General features: G+C 39.2%; 1 protein-coding gene across 1 annotated transcript in view; it reads right to left on the bottom strand.

Moving 5' to 3' along the window:
* Positions 1-8,811: 8,811 nt before the first annotated feature.
* The window catches only part of LOC127229608 (zinc finger protein with KRAB and SCAN domains 8), a 26,178-nt gene continuing 7,558 nt past the window's right edge, over positions 8,812-27,431 (bottom strand). Inside the window, exons 4-8 of the mRNA XM_051194686.1 lie at positions 26,200-26,291; positions 25,774-25,897; positions 23,933-24,888; positions 10,842-11,067; positions 8,812-9,775 (exon numbers count right to left, since the gene is read on the bottom strand). Coding sequence (XP_051050643.1) covers positions 8,826-9,775; positions 10,842-11,067; positions 23,933-24,888; positions 25,774-25,897; positions 26,200-26,291 — 2,348 coding nt within the window. The 3' untranslated portion in view covers positions 8,812-8,825. The remainder of the gene's footprint in view (positions 9,776-10,841; positions 11,068-23,932; positions 24,889-25,773; positions 25,898-26,199; positions 26,292-27,431) is intronic.

Here is a 27,431-nt window from a genome sequence, read left to right as displayed (position 1 = left end):
TCTCTCTCTCTCTCTCTCTCTCTCTCTCTCTCTCTCTCTCTCTGTCTTCTATTCCTAACCAGGCTCAATCTTCCTGGTCACACATGTTTTCCTTTCCTTCCCCTCTTTTTCTCCTACTTCTCTCTCCATTCGCTGCCCCCTCACTTCCTCTGAGTTTGGGGAACTTGTCTTTATATGAATCTCTTATAATACACCTTGTATCCTAGTTCCTCTGGTGGTGTGAATTATAGGCTGGTGATCCTTTGATCTAGACCTAAAATCCATATATGAGTGAGTACATACTGTGTTCCTCTTTTTGTGACTGTGTTACCTCATTCAGGATGGTTTCTTCAAGTGCCATCCACTTGCCTGCAAATTTCAAGATACCACTATTTTTTCTACAGAGTAGTATTCCATTGTGTAGATGTGCCACATCTTCATTAACCATTCTTCAATTGAGGGGCATCTAGGTTGCTTCCAGGTTCTTGCTATTAAAAATAGTGCTGCTATGAACATAGTTGAGCAGATGTCTTTGTTGCATGGATATGAATCCTTTGGGTATAAGAGGGGGATTGCCGGGTCCTGTGGTAAACTAATTCCCATTTTCCTGAGGAACCGCCATACTGATCTCCAAAATGGCTGTATGAGTTTGCACTCCCACCAGCAGTGGAGGAGTGTTCCCCTTTCTCCACATCCTCTCCAACATGAGTCATCATTGGTGTTTCTAATTTTAGCCATTCTGGCAGGAGTAAGATGGTATCTCAAAGTTGTTTTGATTTGCATTTCCCTGATTGCTAAGGTTGTGGAACATTTTCTTAAGTGTCTTTCAGCTTTTTTGATTTCCTCTATTGAGAATTCTTTCTTCAGTTCTGTACCCCATTTTTTTAAATAGGGTTATTTGGTGTTTTGTTGACTAGTTTCTTGAGTTCTTTGTATATTTTGGAGATCAGCCCTTTGTCAGATATAGGATTGGTGAAAATCTTTTCCCAGTCTGTGGGCTGCCGTTTGGTCTTGTCCACTGTGTCCTTTGCCTTACAGAAGCTTCTAAGTTTGAAGAGGTCCCATTTATTAATTGTTTCTCTCAGTGTCTGTGCCCCTGGAGTTATGTTCAGGAAGCGGTCTCCTATACCAATTTGTTCAAGGATACCTCCTACTTTCTCTTCTAGGACATAAGTGATTAATTGCCTTTTGTTTGTGGCTTTCAGAAACTGCTTGTTCCGTCTCAGGAAACTGAAACTGAGGCCTGATCGCTGAGAGAAGACCAAGAAGCCTGTTATGGGGTCTGCTGGGTGCTCTCATTTGTTCTCCAAGAACTGAGTAGTGATAACTCTGATGGAAATCTAAGATATGCTCTCTTACCCAGAAATGCAAATTGTCTGGTTACAGGACGAAGCTTCCAGGATGCCAGTCTGTGCTTGGTCCTTCCAGCTGGTCAACCTCACCGTCAGCCTCCATGGTCAGCAGGCTTTGCTCACCCAGTGCAAGGAACGACGTTCTTAGATTAGTGAACCAATGCTCACGAGTTATTTTGAATATGCTTGTTTTGAACTTATTTTGTACAAGAAGTTATAAACCTTTTAAAAGTCTCCTCCTGTAACATCACTTTTAGGAGAATAAAAACACTCATATGTTCACAGAAAAGGAATATTTTTTAGACTTGTTTATTTGTCGTTGATGAGAATCTTTAGTATCAACCACAAGGTTTTGCTATTTGTAGGTCAGGCTGTTGCCCACTCCCCACACTTCACTACTGTGGTCCCAAGTGATAACAGCTCAGGCTGGTCTAAAATTTGTACTCCTCCTGCCTTAGCCTCTGGGGGTTCTGGGATCACAGGGTTTACCTTGCTGTGATGCTCTTTCTGAACATTTGTTTGTTAACCTAGTGCTGAAAGCTGGAAACAGCATTTCCACTGTGGCAAAAATCTCCCAAAAGAAATTCCATCAAAAATGCCTCATTATTTTGCTTAGTGCTTGGAGGCATTTCCCAGAGGAAAATGTCTTCATATGAATGAACTTTGAGAGAAATACTCTTACTGTCATCAATCCATGTTCCCTACTGGTCTTCTCCATTTCTATTTAAAATGTTTTTGGAGGACTCACATCTAAGATTTTGAGAGTTTGAATGACAGTTGTTCTTTTAGGTAGACATTGGCTATGCTTTCCCAAGTCTGGTAAGACTTTTTTTTGCCCCCATTATTCTTGGCTGGCCTTGGCCTTGGTGAGGTAATTATTTAGTGGGGGATGGTCATGAATTTCTAATCCTCCTGCCTCTACCATGTAAGCCAAGGGATCATAGTTGTCTATCACCACATCTAGCTGGTTGTAGATATTTCAGTGGTTACTTTCTCAAAATTATGTTCAAGTGTAGTGATATGCCGAGGTTCAGCCGCAGCCTGAGTTCAGGTCCTGAGATGGGAAGGGACACAAAGAAATGATGTGTCTGACCCCAAGATGAGTTTCACACAAGTGGCCACTTCAAACAGCTCCAGCCATCTTTATACATCAAAAACAAGCATGTTTTTCCATACTAACAAAAAAGTTTAACCTACCATCCAATGTTAACCTCTGCAAAAACAATTATGTCAAATATTCTTTTTCCAACGTTTACATTAAAATATCTTTAAACCCAAAACAACACTTATCATTTTGCTAGCTTGGCCAAATATTGAGCCAGGTACATCCTGTCTTTACAAAACTAAAAGGTAATAAACATAGGCACAAATTTTCAAGAACAACAATCTTGTTCAAAACATATTTACAAAAATAGGGGTGATCTGCTTCTGATCCTTTCAGCGCTGAATCAGAACAGCTTCTGGGCACTGAAGTGATAACTGGCATCCCCAGAAAAGAAACCTGAGAAGCATCAGCTCCCAAAGAATTTTAGAAGATATTTGAGGGAAAAAAAATGGGGTTTCCAGGAATGATAACATCTGTTCTATGCATGATTGACAAATGACAATAAAACCTCCAAGAGAATCATCAATAAGAGAGAAGAGAGTATGAAGGCTGGTTGGTCCCAGAAGTACTCTGTGCTGTCTAGAAGTTCACTAGTCCTTGCTGAGTGAGGCTGTCTCTATGGGCTTTTGCCTCATCTGGAGAACCATCGGACAAGTACTCATACACTGGTCCAAAACTAGGCCATATGGCTCCTAACAGTGATGAAATGCTCTTTAGTGTTTCTAATCACATGTAGAGTATGATGTGCCTCACAGAGAAAATGTGTTACATAATCTCTGTTCATACACAAGTTATGGCACTGGTGTCCATAAATCCAATGTTAATGAAGTGTCACAGCTATCCAAAGGAAGTTTATTGATCTGTATGAGGCTTAGAAAATGCTAAAGTAACTTCTATAGTATATGATAAATTTATGAAAATGTGGTTAATGAGATAGGTTCATCTATGGGTTCACGAGACGAGAACTAATTCCTTACTGCCTCACAGTGGGCAGCACCATTTTGAGGTTATAGACTTTACTGGGAAATGTATGGTTGTATTAACCAGGGTCAGAAAAATTTCAGGTTCTTGGCTACTGTAGCATGAATAATAAAAACCCAGAGACAGGTATTGGGGCTCAAGCTGAAGATCAGAAGAGCAAAGCAGCCAAGCTACTAGAGAGTTCTTTCCTTTACCAAAAAGTCCAAAGAGGGGTGATCCTGTCCTCACAGTGATTGCAGACTGCAATACTCTTTACCAAATCCTCAGACTGTACTGAGACTGCCTTATATTTCTGTCTAGTGCCGGGATTAAAGGCATGTCATCCCAAGTGCTGAGACCAAAGGTGTGACCTCTGTTTCTCTTTTAGACTGACTGACTCTCATGTAGCCCAGGGTGGCCTTGAACTCACAGATATTTATCTTCCTCTGTGTCTTGAGTGCTGGGATTAAAGGTGTCTGCCACCACTGCCTATCCCCTATGGTTAACTAGTGGCTTAGGTGTGTAGCAAACTAGGGGCTTAGCTCTTAACTAGGTGTGTGGTTAATTAGTGGCTTAGCTTTGCATTCTCATCTTCAAGGAAAGTTTATTTATTAGATCATAAACAAAATATCACCACAAGCTACTGTTGGCTGGTTCACACAATACAATGTAGAAAAAATTAAGTTTGCAGGTCAGGCAAGTTTTATGGATCAGGAAGCTCTGGTGGCATTTTCAGGATACTGGCTCAGGGAACTTTTGTGTGGAAAAGCTAATAACAATACTGATATGCCCAGTTTATTTTACAGGGATATTGGCAAATAAACATATGATACAAATTTCATTCTGATTGGTGAGAATATGACTAAGTGTCACAGGAATGGAACTCTATTATTTTCTCTAGGAGCTTGATATTTATTAACTCTATACAGCAACTCTACAGAATACACCCACAGTGAGTAATTAAAACCATCCATATCTGATCAAAACAAGATCCACTAGAAGGACACAGGACCTGAGGAGAAACAACCTGAAATATTATTTATTTGCAGCTTAAGGAACTGGAAACCTTCAGAAATGATTAAGTTAAGTGGCCAACATATATTTGGAATCTTTACGTCTCCAACATTTAGGAGGTTATGTATGCAATAAGGCTAATGTCATCATGGGTAATTAAAGAGTACTTATTGCTAATATAACATCATACCTCCCAGAGGTAATTGATATCACATTTTATTATGGTAATAGGAGGCACTCTAATGTAATGAAGAACAAAACTATAAATATTGGAAAACAAAAATACTACTATCATTAATTTCCAACAGACTATCTACAAATAGATTATTACAATGCTATCAATGTTCATGGGTTCAAAGACTCATCTAGAATTAGTGATTTCTCCAAATTAATACATGAACATGGATAGCCTTTCATTTCTGTAAGGTAATGTTTTCTTAATGTTTTTAAATACTGTTTTATTGTTTCCTTTGCCAGACATCTTTGTTTTGGTGCCAGACAGCTTTGTCTTGGGGTTACTATTGCTATGATGAAACAACATGACCAAAAGCAAGTTGGGGAAGAAACAGTTTTATTTGGCTTATGCTTTTATATCACTGCTTCTCACTGAAGGAGTCAGGACATGAATTTTAAACAGGGCAGGATGCTGGAGGCAGGAGCTGATGCACAGACCATGGCAGAGTGTCACTTATTTATTGGCTTGTTCTTCTTGGCTTACTCAGTCTGCTTTCTTATAGAACTATCAGCCCAGGGATGGCACCACCCACAATGGGCTTGGCCTTTCCACATCAATCACTAATTAAGAAACTGCTGTAAGGCTTACCTACAGCCCAATCTTATGGAAGCACTTTCTTTTTTTTTTTATAGCTAAAATTATTTTTATCACTATGTATTCACAGAATTCAACCAATGGTTATACATTGCAAAGTGATGTTTAATGATTAAGAGAAGTTTTGTTTTGTAAAGGCAAATATTTTGATCTCATAATTTTTAAGAATCATTGAATAGTTGATTCCTTTTCAGTCTCATAAAAAATAAATTACTTACCTTCAGAATGAAACCATGGCATGTTGTCTATGTACCCTTCAAGTACTTTCTTATTTTTTAAATTTAAATGATTTTATTACTGTTATTTTTTTACATGTCAACTGCAGTTTTCCCTTCTTCCTCTCATGCCAGGCCCCCCCCCCTCCCACCTCCCCTCTGCCTCTCCCATCCACTCCTTCTCTTTCCATTCAGAAAAGGGCAGGAGACATGCTCTTAATTGAGGTTCCCTCCTCTTATATGACTATAGTTTGTGTAAACTTGACACAAAACTATTCAACATTGTCTTCAATATCTGTTGGATTTATTCTTAGGCAGTTTGTTTTTTCTACTGTTAGTTAAATCATTTTTAAAATTGGCTTTGTGTTGACGAAGATTTTACTTTTATAAGTAGCATTGTGAACCAATCCCAACAACAGCTCAATTTAGGGATGAGTACACTGATAGTTGGTTTCAACTTTATATGCAAATGCAAAGGCTCAGGAATGGTTGGCTGAGTCATTTGAACTAGGAGAGAAGCTACAAATCACTCTGAAAAGCCGGTGTCTTTCTTTAAACTTTGTTTTTAAATGCTGCTTTCCCTGTTCCCAAATAGATATAAGCTCCTTGAAAGTAGGGTCTTCCACCCCCCCCCCACTTGTTTTTATGTTCCTAACACCTGATACAAAGTCCAGTGCACAATAAATTAGCACTAACATCTCTGAACTCACAGTAACTGTGTATAAACCCTGCACTAAAATTTGCAGTAAAAGCATTCTCTTTCCAGAATGTCTGTTTCTTTAAAGGCTTTAGAACACTCACCACCCATTGCTTAGTTTTTACAGGTGAGCTGGTTTGCAAAGGGCATGACATCACTCCAGTGTTGACCTAGAAAGATATTCTAAGCCCAAATGACTCCATTCTATCCTAATTGCATGCCAAGTAGCAAGGTCAGAAAGGGCAAACACTATAAATTAATAATCATACCTCAGAAACAGGGTGATGACACATCCAGGAAAATTCATTCTTCAATGGCCAAAGGCAGGAAGATAAAAGAATTCCCATGTTCAAACATGCACAGAAGTTTGTGGTGTTTTGCTCAGGCTCTTGACTGCTACCCGTGTGTACTTTGTAGTCTGACATTCCCCATGATGTGAGAGTCTACCTTTTACATTTCAGCTCCATCTGGGTTTGTAGTAGTGGTAGAACATTTGCCTGACATACATGAGGCCCAATACCTAGCTCTACAAAACAAACACCCCACAAACAAGCTTCAGAACCATGAGCCTCTCTCTTGCTTCCAACTTTCTTACCTAGCTTAAGGTTACCTGGGTAGAATGGCAAGTGCTACCATACACCAGAGGCTTTACAAGATTTTTTGTTTTGTTTTGTTTTTCTACTGGGCTTAAAATCTGAGTCTAGCATGACTTCCTCAAGTGCTAAGAGACTTCTGGTAAGCTGTGCATTCCTTTGCAACATTGAGCCCTCCTTTGAAAATGAACATGATTTTACTATATCAGAATATTTTCTCCTCTCTGTTCAGAATGTGAACCAAAGCAACCTGCAATTAAAAACAATTATTTTTATTGACATGTGTATATGCAACATAACTATAGGTGACTGTGGAAACCAGAAGCTGGAGTTCCAGGCAGTTGTGAGAAGCCCAAGGTAGTTGCTGAGAACCAAACTTTTCTGCAAGTATAGTACACTGAGCTGTCTTTACAGAACAGCTGTCCACAGCCTGTAGCTTAGAGTAATTGGAATTTATTTTTCAATCTCATATACATTATTTCAGGGGTGAGAGGAATTTCAGTTTTGTTAAGCAGGTACAAAAACTCCTCATGTACACATATAGGGTTTATGGATTAAGGTGAGGAAGGTAGGCTGCCGCCTGATAGAGCTCTGCTGGGATTCCCACATGTAATATTTTCCACATTTGGCTAATTTCTAATATGACCTCTCGTAGTTGGTACTGGGTATGACACATCAGCTACATCAATCTGTGGGTTATCCTAAAACCAAATGCTAATACCAGTCTAGCAAGCATTGCCCAAATTTGCCCCTACTCTCACATCTACCTTACATATACATAGAGAAACAATAATTACATTGCAAGGGTCAGAAGGCAGATCTTCCTCTTAAGATTTTTTTTTCTAAGACAAGGTTTCTTTATGTAGCCTTGGCTGTCCTAGAACTTGCTCTGTAGACCAGGCTGGCCTAAAAGTGAGAGATCTACCTGTCTCTGCCTCTCAAGTGCTGGGATTACAGGCTTGCACCATCACCTCTCTGCTTAAGAAACTCTTTGGGAGGTGGTTTTCATTTTGTTTTGGTCAGGAATCTCAGGCAAGTTAGGAGTTTATTTGGTCAGGAAGCCACAAGGACTAAGGTGTTTTTTTTTTTTTTTTTTTTTTTTTTTGGACTAAGAATGACCTACTGGGATTCCTATTCAAAGATAGCAACTCACATGTAACTAAATACTGATCATTATTCCTGAAAGCACAGTGGCCATCAAAAGAAAACTAAAATCAGTAGGACTCCCTAGGCTTAGTGGGGGACAAATGGTTCTTCTCCAATCAACCACACTGTTTTCAATTCAAACTTTAATGCTTGATCAGTAAGAATGGTAATACCAAACAAAAGCTTACACACAAACATTTGAAATTTTTAAATTTTGTATATGAATGTATGTGCCCTCATGCTATTGCATTCATGAATGTCAGAAGAAAACTTGCAGGAGTCAGTTCTCTCCTTCCACCATGTAGGTTCTAGAATCAGACTAAGGTCATCAGTTTGGTACTAAGCTCCTTAATTTGCGACCTATTTCCCTAGCCCAAGGTAAATGCTTAAACTCTTTCCTTTCATTATACTAACAATTATGGAGTATGACTTGTGAGTATGATATACGAGTGTGGGCATGGCCAGCCAGTTTGGTTGCCATGAGAACTTTTGGGAGGTGTTTCTGGCCCTCCACCTTATCTGAAGGTTTCTTCTTTCTGTAGTTGTGCTGTGTATTCCAGGTACTGGAACTTCTGCATGGAGCAACTCTCCTGCCGTTGCCTCCATTCTCAACACAGGGAAGCTGGTACAACAGATGCTGGTTATACCTGACATCTGGCTTTCTTAATGTGGGTTCTGAAGATCTGAACTTAAGTGCTTTTACTGAATCATCTCCCTGTCTCCTGGAATATGATTTACATAAAAACAACAACAACACAAAAAAACTAAAACCTTATGAGTTGTGAAAATGAGTTCTAAAGAGAGAGGAAAGTGACTTCAGAGGCTTGGGCACAATGATGGACTTTTCTTCAGTATTTCAGGGGAGGACATATTGATGTATTGCTTTTGTTATAACTCCTGATGCAAAGGCTTCTAGAATACCTTCAGCACAGACATCATTGCTGACATTTTCTTTTGGCATGTACTTTCTGATGTTTGGTAAGATTTGAGCATCTTCGGAAAGCTTTCCCACACTCCTCACACTCATAGGGTTTTTCTCCAGTGTGGATTCTCTGGTGATGAACAAGAGTTTGAATCTGACTGAATGCTTTTCCACATTCTCCACACTCATATGGTTTTTCTCCAGAGTGAATCCTCTGGTGATTAGTAAGGGCTGAGTTCACATTGAAGGCTTTGCCACACTCCTTACACTTATATGGCTTCTCTCCTGTATGGATTCTCTGGTGTTTGATGAGGGCTGAGCTCACACTGAAAGTTTTCCCACACTCATCACATTCAAATGGCTTCTCACCTGTGTGTAATCGCTGATGTTTGGTGAGGTCTGAGCGCACACTGAATGCTTTCCCACACTCATCACACTCAAATGGCTTCTCACCTGTGTGTACTCTCTGATGTTTGGTGAGGTCTGAGCGCACACTGAATGCTTTCCCACATTCTCTGCAGTCATACGGCTTCTCTCCGTTGTGAACTCTCTGGTGAATAACCAGGTGTCCTCTCACACTAAAGCCTTTCTTACACTTGTCACAGATGTAGGGTTTCTCTCCAGTGTGGACTCTTTCATGCACAGTGAGGGTTGACCGTGCACCGAAGGCTTTTCCACAATGATCACACTCATAGGGTTTTTCTCCAGTGTGAATTCTCTGATGTCGAACAAGAACTGAGTTCTGGGTAAATATCTTTCCACATTCATTGCATTTATGCCGTCTCCTCTCTGTGCACCGGCCTTTATAATTTTCTAACTGGTCCTGATACTGAGGGACTTTTTCATTCACAGGAATCTGTAAAGAATCCTTAGTACGCATGTTAGAGACCTTTGGATCTGGGCCCATTCTTACAAACTCTTCTTTCAAAGTTAATGTCTTGCTTACAACACTGGTCTTGATTCCTGAAATAAGAAACATTTGTTTTGTTTTGTTTTGTTTTTTCTTCAAAATACTTTACGAAGTGTAGGTAAGGCACTGTGTGATACAGACTTAAATAGAACTCGTTCAAACATCTGTTCAGTAATCCAAGGACACACCAACTAAATACAAGCCAGGTCACAGATGCAATGTTTTCATTCCCTGCATCAAGATAGCCACACCACAGAACTACCAGAATGAATAGTTGATGTGAACAGCTATTTATATCTGTCTTCTTTAAAGGCATCTAAAACAATCCAGAGTACATGTGAACATAAAACTAATGTATATGGGTTTGGGACACAGCTCAGTGGTGCAGCTCTTGCTTAATGGGCACATGCCTTGGGTTTGAACTACGGCATTGGAAAAAAAATAATGTATAGTTTGTACTTTACAAAACACTTAAATCACATTAAAATAAATTTAAGACAAAATAGATGTTGAAGAGATTAGCAAATGGGATAGACAAAGGAGAGCAGAACAAAGATGAAAGTCAGTTTAAATTTGGAAAAAAGATAGGACAACATCACGAACAGAAATGTGTACCACCTGGCAGTCCCATCATTTCAGCTATAGGGGGTTTCTGGGAGACCCTTGGTTCATTTTAACATGATGGTCCATTGTAACACTACCCTTGTAGTGGCTGCTGACGCTATGAAAACCAGTATCTTAGCAAAAGGGTTGTCTTGTCCCACATGAAAACTGTTACAGTGTAAAACGCTTTATTAGTTTACTATTCCATCTTTACAATTCAAATCATGCAAAGAATGTGGACTGCTACCAGTCTCATCCCTTGAAAGCCAACCTAATTTGGCCTCCAAACTCTAGTTATAATAATTGTCCTCCTGTCTTTTTCCATGTTACAGATAGTCTCTACAGTGGCAATATGCATCTCTGCCAGTATACATCTTCAAACGATACCATGAAAAACGACAGTTCAGTAAAACAATAACATTAAATTTCCATTGAGTCACATTTTACAAAAATGAACACAAACCAACCCGAGGAGGACCCCAGAAGAGAGACAAAATCAGGCTTCTATGCGCTCACCCCTCCGGAAATTCAGTGTTGAGCACAACCAGCCTGTCGCTCCACAGACTGCTTGCAGTTCTGAGGTCCAGGCGGCACAGGACTGCGGCTCGACCCAGAGCCAGCCTCGCCCCGACCTCGCCAAGGTGGGGCGCCAGCTTTGTTTGTGCCGAGGAGGGGAAATGGAGAGGTGAGGGGCTCCCGTGAGAACAGGGCCAGAGGAGCAAAGCAAAAACGCATTTGTCCTCTGTAATACCCAGAAGCTAACCAGGGGCAAACATATTCACTAGGAGACTGACTGAGAAGAACAGCTGCCAGGCTAGAGAGGCCCCGCTCGGCCCACTTGCACCCAAATGGTTGGTGCTCTCTAGGACGCCGGAGGTTTTCTTCTCTGTGGTCAGTAAACTTGGACCAGGAGGTAATGATTGCACAGAACGTCTTTGAGAACATTTTGTTTCTTTAATCACGCAGAGAAGACAATAAAATACTCTTCTAAAGTATAAGAAAACTAGAAGTAAATGTTCAGATATAATTTTGAACCTGAATTTTGTCTCCCAGGTTGGTCACGTCTAGGGCATAGGACTCAGTAAAAAAAATTCAGAATTAGTTTGCAGTGGCTGAGGATGTAGATAGACCAGGGATGGAGTGTTTGCCTAGCTAGTACCAGGCCTTGGATTTCACCCTTAGCATAGAACAACAATTTGTAAATTTAAATAGTATTCCTCCCAAACTGCCAACTCTTTCCGAAGTAGACTTTAACATTCACAGAGAAAATAAAACTAGGAACACAAAAAAAAAGGGGGGGGCTATCTTAAAAGCTGAAAAGCATATATAAAGCCATTAGCATCGATAGTGTCAAGGCAAACAAATAGTCCAGAAATGGATGTGATGAAAACTAAAAAATAAGAAAAACAATGATCTTCAATAAGCTTATAAGAATAAATGGAAAGACATCAAACTGGATCCCTACTCCATAAACAGTAAGCATTCTCAATAAGTCAAGGCCATTAATGTAAAAAATAAAACCATAAAATTATCAGAGGATAATGTGAGAGACACCTTTTATAATTTCAGAGCAGAAAGGCTACTGTACATTACGAAGCCAATCCAGAGGACCTGATTGAAAGGATGAAGTTCCTGAAGAACCAAAGTTACTGACTGATGTCTCACAATCAGGCTGGATTCCTTTCAGTTCCAGCTTCATTCTGAGCAGACTCTACCAAGCACTCAGGACATACGTGCTGACTAGATGAAATGATAGGGTTTCTTTTGTATTTTAAGTCTTAGGCTGGGGAAGTCATTTGGTTTCACAATAATTGCTAGAGTTTAATGGTTTGATCAACAGCATGAAAGAAAACACCTTCAAAAACAAAAGTCAGAAAATGATTCCAGGACTTGAGGAAGACTTCAGAATGTCAATGACTAGCACTTATAACTCCCATGTAAGGAAACATTGTAACTGACATCTCAGCATACTTTACTAGAGAAAACTGGAAAGGTAGTGTATTTGTAAGCTTTTGTTGTTGTGATAAAACACCATGTCCAAAGGTCCTGGTTAGTGGGGTTTTTTTTTTTTGTTTGTTTATTTTTCAACTTGGCACAAGCTAGGGTTATTAGAGAAGAGGGAACCATAGTGAGAAAATGCCTCCATAAGACTGGAATGTTGGCAAGTCCTTGGGGACATTTTCTTACTTAGTGATAGATGCAGGAGGGCTCAGCCCACTGAGGAGGTGGTTTGGGTTGTATAAAAAAAGCAGGAAGGGCAAGACATGAGGGGCAAGGCAGAAAGCAGCACCACTCTGTAGTTTCTGCATCAGCCTCCAGGTTCCTATTTTGAGTCCCTGCTATGTCTCATGGCATGGGCTTAAATCATGAGCCCTCAGTGATGGAGTATGACCTGAGAATTTTAAGCTGAAATAGACCCTTTCACCACAAGGTTGCTTTTTGTCATTGTGTTTTATTGCAGCAATAGTAGTTTAACACACCGAGGCAACCTTAGGAGGAAGGATTTATTTGGGCTTACAGTTACAGAGGATTAAGAGTCTGCCATGGGAGGGATGAATGGCAACAAGCAGCAGGCTGAAGCAAGATGCTGAAAGCTAATATCTTGAACCACAAACAGGAAACAGAGAGCAAACTAGCAATGGTGTGATTCTTCAAACTCTCAAAGCTTGCCTCTGGTGACATACTTCCTTCAGTAAGGCTACACCTCTTACACCAACTTAAACAGTGTCACCAAGTATTAAAATGTCTAGGACTATGGGAGATAACTCATGCAAACCACTCTGATAGTTTTTCTCTTAGCTTTGAGAGCTGACATTTCTTGACAGGTGATCTTCTAAGAGTGTGTAAGATCAGGAACTTAGAAGAAGTAAGCATGGATTTATGAAGGGATCAGTGTAGAAACCAATAAATCAGAAAGCAGGACAGGTCATCCCAGGGACATAAGGAGAGCAAGAAATAATCACAAGGAATATATGAATATACTTCTATTATCAAATATATTCATGTATTCCTCTGATTTCCCATTTGTGGTTAAGGAAATAGAGTCACAGAGAGATTTACTGACTTAGTCAAAATCATAGGCAATTGTGGGAGGCTTCTCCAATGAGTCAGCTAGGATACCCAAGTAGGGGCGAAAGGATTGAGAAAAGATAAAAAGAAACAGACAGAAACACAGGGTAGATTCAGGAGGACTACCAGTGCATGTTTTTTTTTTATCACACCAGACAGCCCTGAGTTTAATTAATAACCTGCTTATATACAGACTAGAGGCAAAGCAGAACAAAGAGCAGCATGGTAAATTAACCACCTTCCTGCACTGTCCTTGAATTGAGGAGCAGCCAGGCTTACTATCTATCACGTGCATCCTGCTAGCAGCAAGCAGCCTCCCTATCTCTATGTGCCTTTCAGCTGGCATCAGAAGCTTGTTATTGAGATAATATGCTCTTTCCCATGGTCTTAATCAGAACTTTCTCACAGCTCTCAAGGAGAGCAAGCTTGAACTCTATTGTTTTATGAGTCAGAATGTACTCCAGATGAAAACTGAGTCGCTTTGTGGGCTCCCACAGGTAATTTGGAGTTACATTCCAAAATATTGGGTGGGGGGAGATGATGAGACATGGATAGGAGTGTCAAGAGAATTCCTATGACATCACCAATTGTTTCAATTTGTTTTTAAATAGGGTCCCACTTCGTAGCCCTGGCTGAACTCAGAGACTTCTGCCTACTCTTCCTCCCCAGTGCTGAGATGAATGCATGTGTGCACAATGCCCAGCCATGACACAAGTTTTAAGACAGTAAGTACACATTCCTTCCTGGCTACTGTATTGGTTCATCTAACTCCTCAAGGTTCATACAGTTTGCCCCTCTCCCACTTCCTCCCCCCACTTCTCCAGTCATTTTTCTTCCTTTCTCATTACTGGTCCTCTTCAGGCTGTTGAAGTGTTTACAGTGTTGGCCCCAAGTTATATTATTAATAGAATCATTGGGTCCACTGAAAGCAGTCTTTCTGTAACATGCTGCCACATAGTGTCTTAACACTGGAGAGCAATTCACTGACTCCTTTGGGGGGGATCTTCAAGACTTTTGTAGGGAAAAAAGCATTATTTTATTAAAATAATACAGACTGCCAAAATTGCTACCCTAACTACAAGGTATCATAGGAGGAAAATGCACAATGTCAAATACAGGGCAAGTATGCTAAGGACAATGAGTAATATTCTGGAGGAGCAGGTGGGAACTGGCACCTCCTTACCATGCCTTTGCTGCCAATGCTGCTGCAGAAGGTGGAGAAGCATCAATAGGTTTGCATCAGATCCTGAAAGATGGACCTGGTGTGGATGGAGGCAACTGCTATAGTAAATGGTGAGCTATTACTAAAAAGCTGAAATAAACAAGTCTATTCATTCAAAAGGGAACAGCATGGACACTGTAAGCATAGGTGGAAGAAGCAAGTATCTCCTGGATTTAGAGCACCTGAAATTATTTCCCCATTATTTGCACCCACTCTACCCCTGCCTTGCCCTGCTGTGCACTTTGGTTTGGAGAAGCAACTTATGGATAGTTCGATGGAGCACACTTGCAGTGAAGACACACTGATGATGGTAAGAAAAATTAGGACTGCGTTCCTAAGAGGGAAGCAACTCCATCTCATGGCAGCAGTGGATATTGAGGAATCTCTTTTCCTTAGAAGGGTGCATTTGGGTGCAGTTTCCATATCTCTTGCTGTCTGGGGATCCTGCTTGTGGCCTATTCATCTGAGGTGACATATAGCGAACTCCCTCCAAATTCTATTGGGAAGCATCTAGTCTTTGTGTGAGGCTGCAATCTCAGTTCTTCTTGGGAGGGACCAGGTGCCTCAAAAGCTGGGGCAAGACCTGACTTTGCCCTGGATTAGTTCAGAGTATGGACACATGAGCTCTGGTCTTAGGAGTGATCTTGTGTGCTCCTTTAAAATCTAGAGACCATACACAAGTAAAATGTTTGGCTTACTGCAAAGATTCTCAGGCCACTTTTTAAAGGAATTTGCTTAAGCCAGGAATGGTGGTGCATGCCTTTCATCAGAGTACTTGGGAGGCAGAGGCAGGTGGATCTCTGAGAGGTCAAGACCAGCCTGATCTATACAGAGAATTCCAGAACAGCCAGGGTTGTTAAACAGAGAAATCTGTCTTAAAAAAAAAAATTAGCTTAAGACATTATTACAGCCAATATGCTGGTTTGGACATACAAGCTGGTAAAAAGAATAATTTTTAAAGTGAAATACTTAGGTGGAGTCTTCATCCCTTGGTAGAGTATGGTTTAAAACATACAGTATACTTACTGGATGATTTAGTGCAAGCCAGTTAGCTTCTCTGGCCCTTCAATGTCAGAACGGGTTGACAAACTAATTGATACAGCACCCTTCTTTAGACTTTGACTACTTCAACACAACAGAGAAATACCACTTTTTGGTGAGTTAAAAAGCAGCTGATTTGCAAACCCTGGAGTTGATCCTTTCTTACTTACTTAAGGATGTACCACTGAACTGCAAATCGAGACTGTAGTGTTTTCAAATGCAGGTTTAGGGAATCACATTTCCTTAGATATGTCTTCTAAGTAGGATTGATATAATAGAGTATATAAAACTTTAGGACTGAGTTCTGCTTGAAAACAGAACATCCTAGTTCACAGTTGTCCTGGGCAAATAATAATTCGGTCTAGTGGCCACCAAAGAGTATGTTTGTTGCCATGTTGTTCCCAAAGCTATAGTTTTGATAGACTGCAGTCTTCTTTCTTATTTTATCTTTGATGATACAGTATAGTAATGGGCCAACATGTGCAACTTTTACCTGCCACGTAGCAGATGCTGGTGGCAGATCTGATGTTGAAAACAATCCTAAAACATCATAACAGGTACAAGGGTATGTATACAAATGTATGTGTATATATATATTTAAGTGCTCATCACTAAGGGCCTTGTGCTTGCAAGGCAAGTGATCTACTACTGAGCTATACCTTCAGCCTCGAAACTTGTGTTCTGTAGAAACATAAGATAAGTCAACAAAAATTAACTGCATGCTTAAAAATAGCTAGTATGGAGAATTCTGAAACACAACACATAAAAATAGCTAGTATGGAGAATTCTGAAACACAACACACACACACACACACACACACACACACACACACACACAAACAATACAAAGTGTAGTGATAGATACACCAGTCATCCTAATTTGACCATTAGGCATTGCACATATTCCAATGGTATTACCCTGTAAGTTACTATGTGTCAATTAAAGAGCAAGCACTAAAATTTTTTAACCAAAATTTTAATGATACGGTGAACCCCAAATGTTAAGGATTCCTTATCACACCACACAACACACACACACACACCCCTACGATTCTGTTATGAAGGGTAGTTTCAAGTATGCTTAGTAACATCTTTGGAGTCTATTCACTAGATGCCAAAAGCATCCCAGCTGCTCACCAATTATTGTATAATACCAAATGTCTCAAAACATGTTTAACTTCCTAGCTACGATGCAAACAGCAGATGCAACACCTATTTTCCAGCTCCTTTAAAGCTGTACTTTTATCAGAATAGCTTTTTGTGTCCGTATTTATTTTCTTTTCTCTTTGATTTTGTAAACAACATCTTAGGTAGTCTATGTTGGTATGGAACTCCTTATGTAGCAAGTTTAGACCCTGAACTTATGGTCTTCTTGCCTTTACTTCCTAAGTTCTGGGATTCTAGACTAGTGGCACACATGGGTTGCTTCCTTTATTTCTTTCTTTCCTTTTTAACTCATCAATAACTTTGGAAAGAAAACAGCTTAAAATGTCATTTTCCTCCCACATAGATCCTCCTAGAATTTAAGGCTTTACTCCTCGATACAGGCAAATCTTGATGTACTAATGGTATTTTATGGAGACAGTTTCTTTTTTGCTTTCTTTTGTCTTTGATATTTTAAGACAGGGTTTCTCTGTGTAGCCCTGACCACCTTAGAACTAACTCTGTAGTACAGGCTGGCCTTCAACTCAGAGACTGTCCTGCCTCTGCCTCCTGAGTGCTGGGATTAAAGGTGTGCACCACCACTGCCAAACCCTTTTGTACTTTTTGAGTGCACTAAATAGGAAACATCATTGAAAACCCTTAAAAGTTTCAATATCACAAAAAAAAGCCACACAATAGTTCAACAAGCATTTATTAAACACCTACTGTGTGCTCAGTATTGTACTAGGCACTAAGAGGGCACAGTGATACAAATGTTACATTTATTATCCCTGCCCTCAAGGAGCTTACAATTTAGTTTTGGAAATAAGTACAAATGTGAAACTACTATACAGACTTCTATAAAACAAATTACAGAGCAAGGTATTAGTAAGTGCGTGGATCACAGTACAAACTGGAAAGTTAACTGCTCAGGAAGCACAGAATAAGGGAAGATCTTGATGTGAGGTGAACTTATCAAGAGGTACTCACTCAAAAGACATAAAGGAGTGAACAGTAGTTATGGCCAGAGAGTAACCTAAGGACAAAACCAAAACAAAACAAAAACCCACACATGAGAAAGGCACAGAGGCAAAGGCTTATAAGACAACAGTAGAAAGCTGTAGGAGGTTCGTATATGATATATCAAGGTGAATATTCAAGGGTGATGAAAGTTGAGGCAGATTTAAGAATGGAGAGCAAAGTCATGGGACACTACCACTCTGGTGAGAATTATTTGCTGGAGCAGAGTAAAAACGAGATACCATGAAAGTGGAGTTTGAGGATCATTTTTAAAGTGTTACATAAATTGGATATTCTGAAAGGGATGATAGTAACCTGAGCCTATATGATGTAGATCTGTGGAAGATTATAAGGGTATGGTAGAAATATAAAAAGACTAGGCAACAATAAAAACAAGCTCCCAAAGAATAAAGATCAACAAGATTCTAGACTTGGAGAATTGAGGACAGAAAAAGATGAAATGATAACTTCAAGGATGGAATAAGAAATATGAATGGCAATGATTCTATTTATGGTACAGAAGTTAAACAATGATGTCTACTTTAAAAGAAAATATAAACTGAAGGAGAACGGTGAATTTTGGTTGAGTAAGTAGCTGAGGAAAATTCCCCAAGCAGTGAGATGATATACAGATGAAGTCATTCATATAAATGAAATAACAAAACAGATAAACAGGAAAAGAGAAAAAAAAGTGAGTAAAAGAAGGATATGGGGGATTATTTTTAGTATAGAGGAGAAAAAAGCCTAATAAAGAAAAGCCAATTATTGTAGAAAAATGACCTAAAAAGATCCCATAAGACAAAGAAAGAAGAGAATTCTTGAAGTATGGTGTATTAGTCAAGGTTCTCTAGAGAACAGAGCTTATAGAACAAATCTATATATATGTAGAGAATGGGAATTTATTAGTTTGGCTTACAGACTGTCGTCCACTAGTCCAGCAATGGCTGTCTACCAATGGGAAGTCCAAGAATCCAGCAACTGCTTATTCCACCAGGTTGGATGTCTCAGCTGGTCTTCATTACATGCCAAAATCCTGAAGTAGGATCTAATCCAGTGAAGAAATGGACTTGCCAGCAAGATCAAGGAAGCAAGAATAAAAGCTTCCTTCCTTCATATCCTTACCTAGGCTGCCATCAGAAGGTATGGCCCAGATTAAAGATGGATCTTCCCACCTCAAAAGATCCAGATTAAAAGTGGGTCTTTCCACTTAAAATGGTTTAAGAACAAATCCCTCACAGGTATACCTAGAAGTTTAGTTTTAGTTAATTCCAGATGTAGTCAAGTTGACAACCAAGAATAGCTCCCACAAATCATCCCTTGGCAACTTGACATACAATCATATCTCCTTACACTATGCTTAATTTCCAAGTGAAAATAACCAGGTGATATTACACCAACATGATATAACTATCACACGTATAACTGTAAATGCATTATATATTTAACCAGGTCATAATTACATGTAACATAATATTACTATCTCTTGTACAACCACAAGCCCATTATAAATTTTAGAATGGATGGCAATGTCCCTTGGATGACATTCCATTAGTATCTCAAAACTTAAATAAGATAACTACAAATATTCTCTTAGTTGATGTTATATTACATGATAAAGAAACTGAGGAAAGAAACACATTCTTAACAAAATATGACAGAAACAGTCATGTCAATTATAGTCCTTGTTACTGCAACTGGTTACGTGACCATAGCTGGTATTTATAACTACCTTCCTCTACTACACATCCTGTATTTCTTCAAAGTAGAAAAAGGCAATATTTAAAAGCAGGTGGGAGTACATATCCTACTGAAGGTAGAGAGACTATTCTCTCAGCTGACATAAACCCTTCAGAATCTGAGGGTCCTCCCACACATCTCCACCCCAATTTAGGATCTGAATCTTTGGTAATTAATGCTCTTATTTGAAGCACTGATGCCCTCTGGGGATGGGATTTGATTTTTTTTTAAATCCAGACATGCTGGGAGCAACCAACCGCCATCATCATTTTCCTTACTTTTCTACAAATTGTCAAAAGTTTTACATAGTCACCAAATTTCTTGCCTTCTACAACTGGTGAATCAGCATAACCAAATGCATTTATCTCCTTAAGTTTGTGAAACAGTTCACACCACGGGCTTTCAATACACCCTGAGTTTCTTAGAAGAGGCTTCAGTAGGTGTTAGCAAATGGGAAAGCCTATTCCAGATACTTAAAACATTTCATCCTTATGTTTCTATTACTCTAGAACCACTTCTGGTATGACAATATGTGTTAGTCAGGGTTTTCTAGAGGAACAGAACTTATAAAATGAAAAAAATATATAAAGGGGATTTATTAGAATGGCTTACAGGCTGTGGTCCAGCAAGTCCAACAAAGGCTGTCTACCAACAAAAGACCCAAGAATCCAGTAATACTCAAAAATGTCAATCACAAATAGCCATCACATATGGGAAAATTCAACATTATGAAATATATCAGATTAAGAAGGACAACAATAATAAAAGGCCTTAGTTGATACACTGGCCATTCTACATACATTTTAGTAGAATGTTGACTATGACAGCCAGCAAGGAAATATTTTAAGAGATAAAGCAGAAATGGGTTAAATGAATAACAAATTTGAAAAATTGAGAAAAACACAAGACATACAGAATGGTGACTGGAAATGGCCAAGAAGCTTGAAGGTTTACTCACTGCAGATGAACTTACTACTGCCACCCTAACTGCCCATCTGCCCAGCCTGGAATCTACTCATTTCTCTTCCCCTTGTGCAGTCTACATAGAAATGCATTTGAATCACTAAGTTTTTTCTTCTTTACCCTCTTAGTTACTCCTTTAAGCACATTTTATTGAAAAAATTTATCTTTCTTGTACAAAAAATCAAGACTATCAACATCTAAAGATGCGCTCATCTCAAACAGATTTTAAATCAATTTTCTAGTAATTGCAATGGGTCCACATTACTGTGCACTATTTTACCTAGTATCTCTTATGACTAGTGGTATATGTTTGTTTTCACTTGGCAGGCCAGAGTTTAGTCAGTGTTGGTAACATAGCAGTGTGGTCGTCACAGGCTCTAGTGCCAGGCTATAGTTAGAATCTTGTCATTTGCTGGCTATGTGATGTTGGTTAGTTTTCTGTTTCTATCACCTATAAATGGGGCACGTAGTGAAATTAGCTTTTAAGTAGAATAAATGTTTAAGTTAGGGTTTAGCTCACAGCAACTGCTCAAAACAAAACAAAACAAAACAAAAGCTGTAATTCTGTAGACGTAGAAGTAAGAGCAAAGTTATAGTGGTTCACGTTGGAATCAATTACCACATTCTTGAATACCTATTCAGCTTCATGAAGAAACTCTTTGAAACCTCAGAGGTTTCTTCAGTGGTATGCTAATGGCAAGTGAGTTAGGGAAGAACTACTTTACCATGCCAGATCCTAAAATGAGCATCTGAGGATGGTACAAGAAAGTACTGGTGAACAATTCATTTCAGATTGAAGGAAAACATTGACTCTATAGGATAAAAGTCTAATGAATGATACTGATAGTTAAGAGCTCTAACTAATGTAACACAGATTGATTAATGCTTGGTGAATCAAGACTAAAAAGACTTCTATGTACTTCTGCAAAGATTCCACAGCTTTTTCTATTATATGTTATAATACTCGGCCTTTTCTATACATGTGCTAAATCAGTTTTCGTAACTCACTTAAATTTTTTATTGTTTTTAATTATGTGTATATGTCTATGTATACCTGTGTGCAGATGCCTGTGGTGGTCAGCTATGTTGGATCCCCGTGGAGCTGGAGTTCCAGGAAGTTAGAAGCTAGAAGCCACTCAACATGGGTGTTGGAACTGAACTCAATGGTTCTCTGAAAGAACAATCTACAATCTAACTCTCCAGTCCTAGTCACGTCTCCAGTCCTAGTTACCTTTTTCTTTTTTTTCCTCTTTCTTTCTTTCTTCCTTTTTTTTTTTTTTTTTTGAGACTGGTCTCACTATATTCAAGGCTGGCTTTGAACTTGCTATACAGACTAGGCTGGCCATTGAGTGCTATGATTAAACATGTGCATCACCAATAATAGCTCCAATAATTCATTTTTAAAGAACAACCCTTTTTCATATTCACACCAGTGTAACATTAATCTTCCCAATCATATTATTTTCTTTTCTTTGGACTTCTTTCAGAAGTTCTTAGGTAGGAGACTGAAGTAATCTGGTTCATATTGTTGTGGATATAAATGCTAAAAAGGCAGGTGCTCCACAAAATTGTATGACAAGAGTGGGCATGCATAAGTACACACACGCAGACATCCAGCTTCTCTGACATGTACTCATCCTATGCAACTTTTGAATACAAGGTAGCACTGACCTACACAGAAATCCTGTTATCTAGAGAAGGAAAGGCACACTTCAAGCAATTGGGGATGGAGAGATGGCTCAGTGGTTTAGCATGTTAGAGCAGAGTTAGGGATGGTAATCTATATTTAACAGGAAGGAAGCAAACAGAAAGGAGGATAAGAAAATAAATAATAATGAAAAGAACTGGTCTGAGAGAGTTAATCAAAGAAACTAAGATGATCCTTTTTAGGACAGTCACAATGTAAAATTGTTTTCTTGGAGATTGCATCATAATCTACTTATGTGTCTTCTGAGTAAGATTAATGGAATCATTTTAAGTGTGAAGATTAATGCTGCGAAGCAAAAGTTTTTCAACTCCAAGGCCACTGTCTAATCAAATGGCCAAACATAAAATATAATAATAGTAGATGGTTTTCTTGCTCTTTATTAGGTGAGAATTCTAAGAACGTTCCTCATATCTGGAGGTCTAGTAACACTGCTAGAATAAAGAATAATTACTCATCTGAAAGAACACTATATTTTTGATGTACACGATCTGGTGTGTTATTTTAAAACCAATCTTATTACTTTACACAATATCCTGTTATGCTAAAAACCTTAGAGGTAAAATATAGGGCCTGGTGAAAATGAGTGTAATAACGTATCTTTGTTGTTAGATGACTGATGGCGTGTACCAGAATTCAGAATGAGGAATCAGAGGTCAGGTTATTTGACAAATTAGCACTGTGGATACTGAAGATATGCAAACGGAAGGAAACAGATGGAAGGAGCTGCAGAGGCCATCTGAGAAGGTCAGTCCAGACTGACCATGTACTCAGGGAGTTTGAGAGCAGTATTGTTAACGGGCCAAAAAGGATGATATTCTTTGTAAGGACTTGTAATTTTTTTTTTTTTTCCCATAGCACCTTTGTCTATGTGGTTGGTGCCAAAGCTTTTCAAACAGTGAAAATACTTTTCAAACCAGTGTACAGTGGGAAGGTGAAACAGAGTCAGAAATCACCTTGAGGTACAAATGTCTATGCTCAAGAATAGCCAGCTGAATCTCCACTCACCTTTTCTTTGCACCACTCCCACCATTATCACTAATGCATCCACTCCTTTGTTGACACAGATACCGAGACTGGGGGAGGTGAAGGATGTGTACAGATGCTGAGGGACTCAATGGAGTCAATAAAGGTGCTAAATGAAGAGAAATACTACAGTGCTGTTAACAATATAGCATTGAGTTTGTAGAAGAATATGGATTTCTATCCTTTAAGAGTATTAGAATAATATGTTAAATGTCTAACAATTTCCTTCTAACTAGTGTATCAGAAGTTTAAATACAAATCTTACATTGAGGTTGCCTTGGATTCAAGCAGCATTTTAGATTAACATTTAGAGGAGTACCTTCAGAAAGGGACCATAGGAAATGGGAAGAAGCTTAGAGAAGTGACCCTTCTCAACCTTACAACTACTCTTGGGAAAGACAAAATATAGTGTTTTAAGTCACAACAAGCAATTTGCTGTTATTTTAAAGTTCTGAAGAATATATTAAGCTGCTGGGGCTGTTTCACTACATGCCTTCAAAGACAGTCAAGCTGATCAATTAGTATCAGGGATTGGGCTCAAACTACTGAAGTGCTATTCTTAGCTTTGTCATCACTACAGATTTTGCCTTTCATTAGACTTTTCCATTAGACTTTTCCACTACAACAGGGTTCCTCTACTGCTGAATAATGCTCAAATGACAAACAAAGCTTTTCCTAAACTCCTGCGGTTTCAGGCTTCTCTCCAGTGTGGATTCTCTGATGTCGAATGAGGCTCGATCTCTGAATGAAGGCTTTCCCACACTCATTGCATTGATAGGGCTTCTCCCCTGTATGTATTCTTAGATGCTGAATAAGACCAGTGTTCCCATTGAAAGCTTTCCCACATTCTTTACACTTATATGGTCTTTCCCCAGTATGGATTCTCTGATGTTCAATAAGGCCTGATTTCTGACTGAAGGCCCTTCCACATTCATTGCATTTGTAGGGTTTCTCCCCAGTGTGGCTTCTTTGATGGCCAATAAGATGTGAACTGCGCCTGAAGGTTTTCCCACACTCATCACACTCATAGGGTTTCTCCCCAGTGTGAATTCTCTGATGTCCAATGAGGTGTGAACTATGACTAAAAGCTTTTCCACATTCATTACATTCATACGGTCTCTCTCCACTGTGGATTCTCTGGTGCAAAATAAGGCCTGCACTCTGACTAAAGGCTTTCCCACACTGATTACACTGATAGGGCTTCTCCCCAGTGTGGATTCTCTGGTGCAGGATTAGACCTGTGTTCTGACTGAAGGCCTTACCACATTCCTTGCAATGATAGCGCTTTACTTTGTTGTGGATATCCTGATGGGAAAGAAGGGCTGACCTGTAACTGAAGGCTTTACTACACACATTACACTGATATGGTTTCTCTCCAGTATGTATTCTCCAGTGTCGAACAAGGCCAGAGTTCTGAGCAAAGCTTTTCCCACATTCATCACATTTATGCCGTCTCTCTTGTGTGGGAGTTCCCTGCTGCCTCTCTAATCTGCCCAGAAGGTCTCGGGTTTCTCCATGTGCAAGACCCACAATAACATCCCCGTTGCACTTAGCAGCTGTTTGTCCATGTGGCTGGATTCCAGAAGATATTACCTGTTTTGAAAATAATTCCTTGTTCTCACTCCTGGTCTCACCATCTGAAATAAACATGTAGTAAACAATCATTCTCAAAGTCACTTTCTATTTTCTATACTAGAAGAAAGGGGGAAATGAAGTTCTCATGGAAACTGTAAGCGAATACAAGATCCTCTACCCAAAATAGGGAGAGATACATATGCAGGTTGATCAAGCAGAAGTACCAAATGCCAACTTGGAAAGAGGTGCCAGGAAAAAGCAGTTTCCTGATAGATGAGTAAAATTGGAAAGGGATTAATTGAGAAGTGTAAGCTGGGAAGTAGGAAGAGAGAAAGAATTACAAGACCTACTGAGTGGATAGACTATGCCAAGCAGTCCTGAAAGGGGTGTAAGTATATAACTGGCTCATATGACAGAAACACTCTAATATGATGGCCCACGAGGAACTGGAAGAAAAGTGTGATGTCAGGGAGTACTACAGAGATGTCAATTTCTAAGTGGCAAATAGAACAGTACACACTATACAGATACAAACTCTAAGGAATTCTGAGTTGGAGAACAAAATGTTTCATTTCAGACCTCAGGAATCTTAATCTAATATTTGTTTTTTGAATTCTGAGTTTCATTTTTTAAGGAATTATTTAAAAAATTGTAAAGCAAATGTATGTCTATGTGTGTCACATGTGTAAAGTGTCTGCAAAGGCCAGAAAAAGGCATCATAGTCCCTACAGTTGGAGTTACTGGTGGTTATAAGGTACCTGATGTGGATGCTGGGAAATGAACTCCAGTCCTCCAGAAAAGCAGGAAGCACTCTTAACCACTGAGCCATCTCTTCAGCCCTGAGTCTTGAGTTTAAGTTCAACTAAATCCTCTAGAAATCTTATAAAGCTACCAGAAACACAACAAAGAGAAAATTCTTAAATTATAATAACTACAGCTCTCCTTACCCAGGGAGAACATGTTTCTGTATTTCTCAGGCCTGTTATTTCTATTCAGATCCTTCTGTGATGGATCAAGAAGCCACTCCTCTCGAATAAGAGACACAGCCATGTCTTCAATCTTTTCCAAAGTCTGAAACAAAAGAAGACCCTCATTTGGGGCCTAGAAAGGTTCCATAGCTCAAAACTACTGTTTAAGTAACTACAATGTCAGAAGAGGTGAAGAAGCAGGAATGGGCTATGCAAAGGGATGTGAAGAGCTGGGCAGAAGAGGAAAGTGCAATAGATTTATTGGGGAAAACCAAAGATTGGTTTGTTATTAAGCAAAAAGGATTCTGAGAACGTTCTTAAACAGATACTACTACAGACAGATACGGGCATCTTCCACAATATTGTCAGAGACATGGGCTTTTAGTGAGAATGAGCACAACTCACCTGGAACCCTGCAGTGAGAAGTCTAGCTGTCACCTCCTGATCTCCAGAACTTCCTTTCTGGGAAGGAGTAGGACTCTGAGTAGTAGACATGGCTGAGAGGAGAAAGGAGCTATGAATGGACTAGTCTTATTTTATGGTTGTGGGAGCCAGTATTCACTTATCCAAAATTACTTTTATTTCAGCATATACATGCCATGAATTTTGCACATAAAGTGCTGACATCTTGGACTCTAGCCCATGTCTATGGATGCCCATAGAGCATCTGTACTTTAATGTACCTGAACTTACATAGTCAAATAAAACTGATTTCCTAACAGGAGCTGATTTCTAATTTCTTCTCTACCAAAGTCCTATCTTTGTGTTTGTATGTAGCATTCCTTTAGATCCTGAAGTCCGAGAAAACTGAATATGAGAACTGACCAATTTGTTACCTTTCTGCTATCTACTATGACTGCCAGTGTCTGTTTTTCATGGGTAGTGAGCATCTTCTCACCAAAAACAACTTCATAGTTAAGCAACATGTCTTGGACAACAAGATTTAGGACTTCAGACAAGAATTATATAGTTAACTAAATAAAGTGTTTCTATGCTACTTATTTAGAAACAATAAAAATTCTTAGGCTTTTGACTAAGATCAAGTGCAGGAATATTAAAAATTCACTTATATGTTGTGGGATGGCAAATGCCGGTAGCCACAGCCCTTATGGTATAGGCAGGAGGGCCACCAAAAACTTGAGGCCAGGCTCATCTACCTAGTGAGTTCTAGGCCAGGCAAGACTACACAAAGAACTGGTTTCATAATGTAAAGAATATTCACTTATAGCAAACAAAGCATTATAAATCCTATAAATGGGAAAAAATCCTAAAACAATAAAGACAAATAAGCTAGAATATGCTGTTTTGTAAAAAATAAGGTAATTCTCAAAAAGTGATAGGAAAATACCAAAAAAACCCACAAAACAAACAAACAAAAACAAAAACCAAACAACAAAGAAAAACAGATTTAAGGGGCGTCATCTAGCCAAATATGATCTAAGCACAGTTAACACAATGTTTCTGGAACAAAGAATTTATGTTTGTGGGTAAATAATAGCAACAAAATGGAAGGGTTGAGGACATAGCTCAATTCGAAGAGTGCTTGCCTTGGATGAATAAGGCCCTGAGTTAGTATTTAGCACTGCCTAAAACAACACACACACACACACACACATACACACACATACACACTCACA

The sequence above is a fragment of the Phodopus roborovskii genome, unplaced genomic scaffold, assembly GCF_943737965.1.
Source record: "Phodopus roborovskii unplaced genomic scaffold, PHOROB, whole genome shotgun sequence".
Lineage (NCBI taxonomy): Eukaryota > Metazoa > Chordata > Mammalia > Rodentia > Cricetidae > Phodopus > Phodopus roborovskii.
The sequence above is the reverse complement of the archived record's forward strand: the minus strand, read 5'-3'. Positions and strand labels throughout refer to the sequence as shown.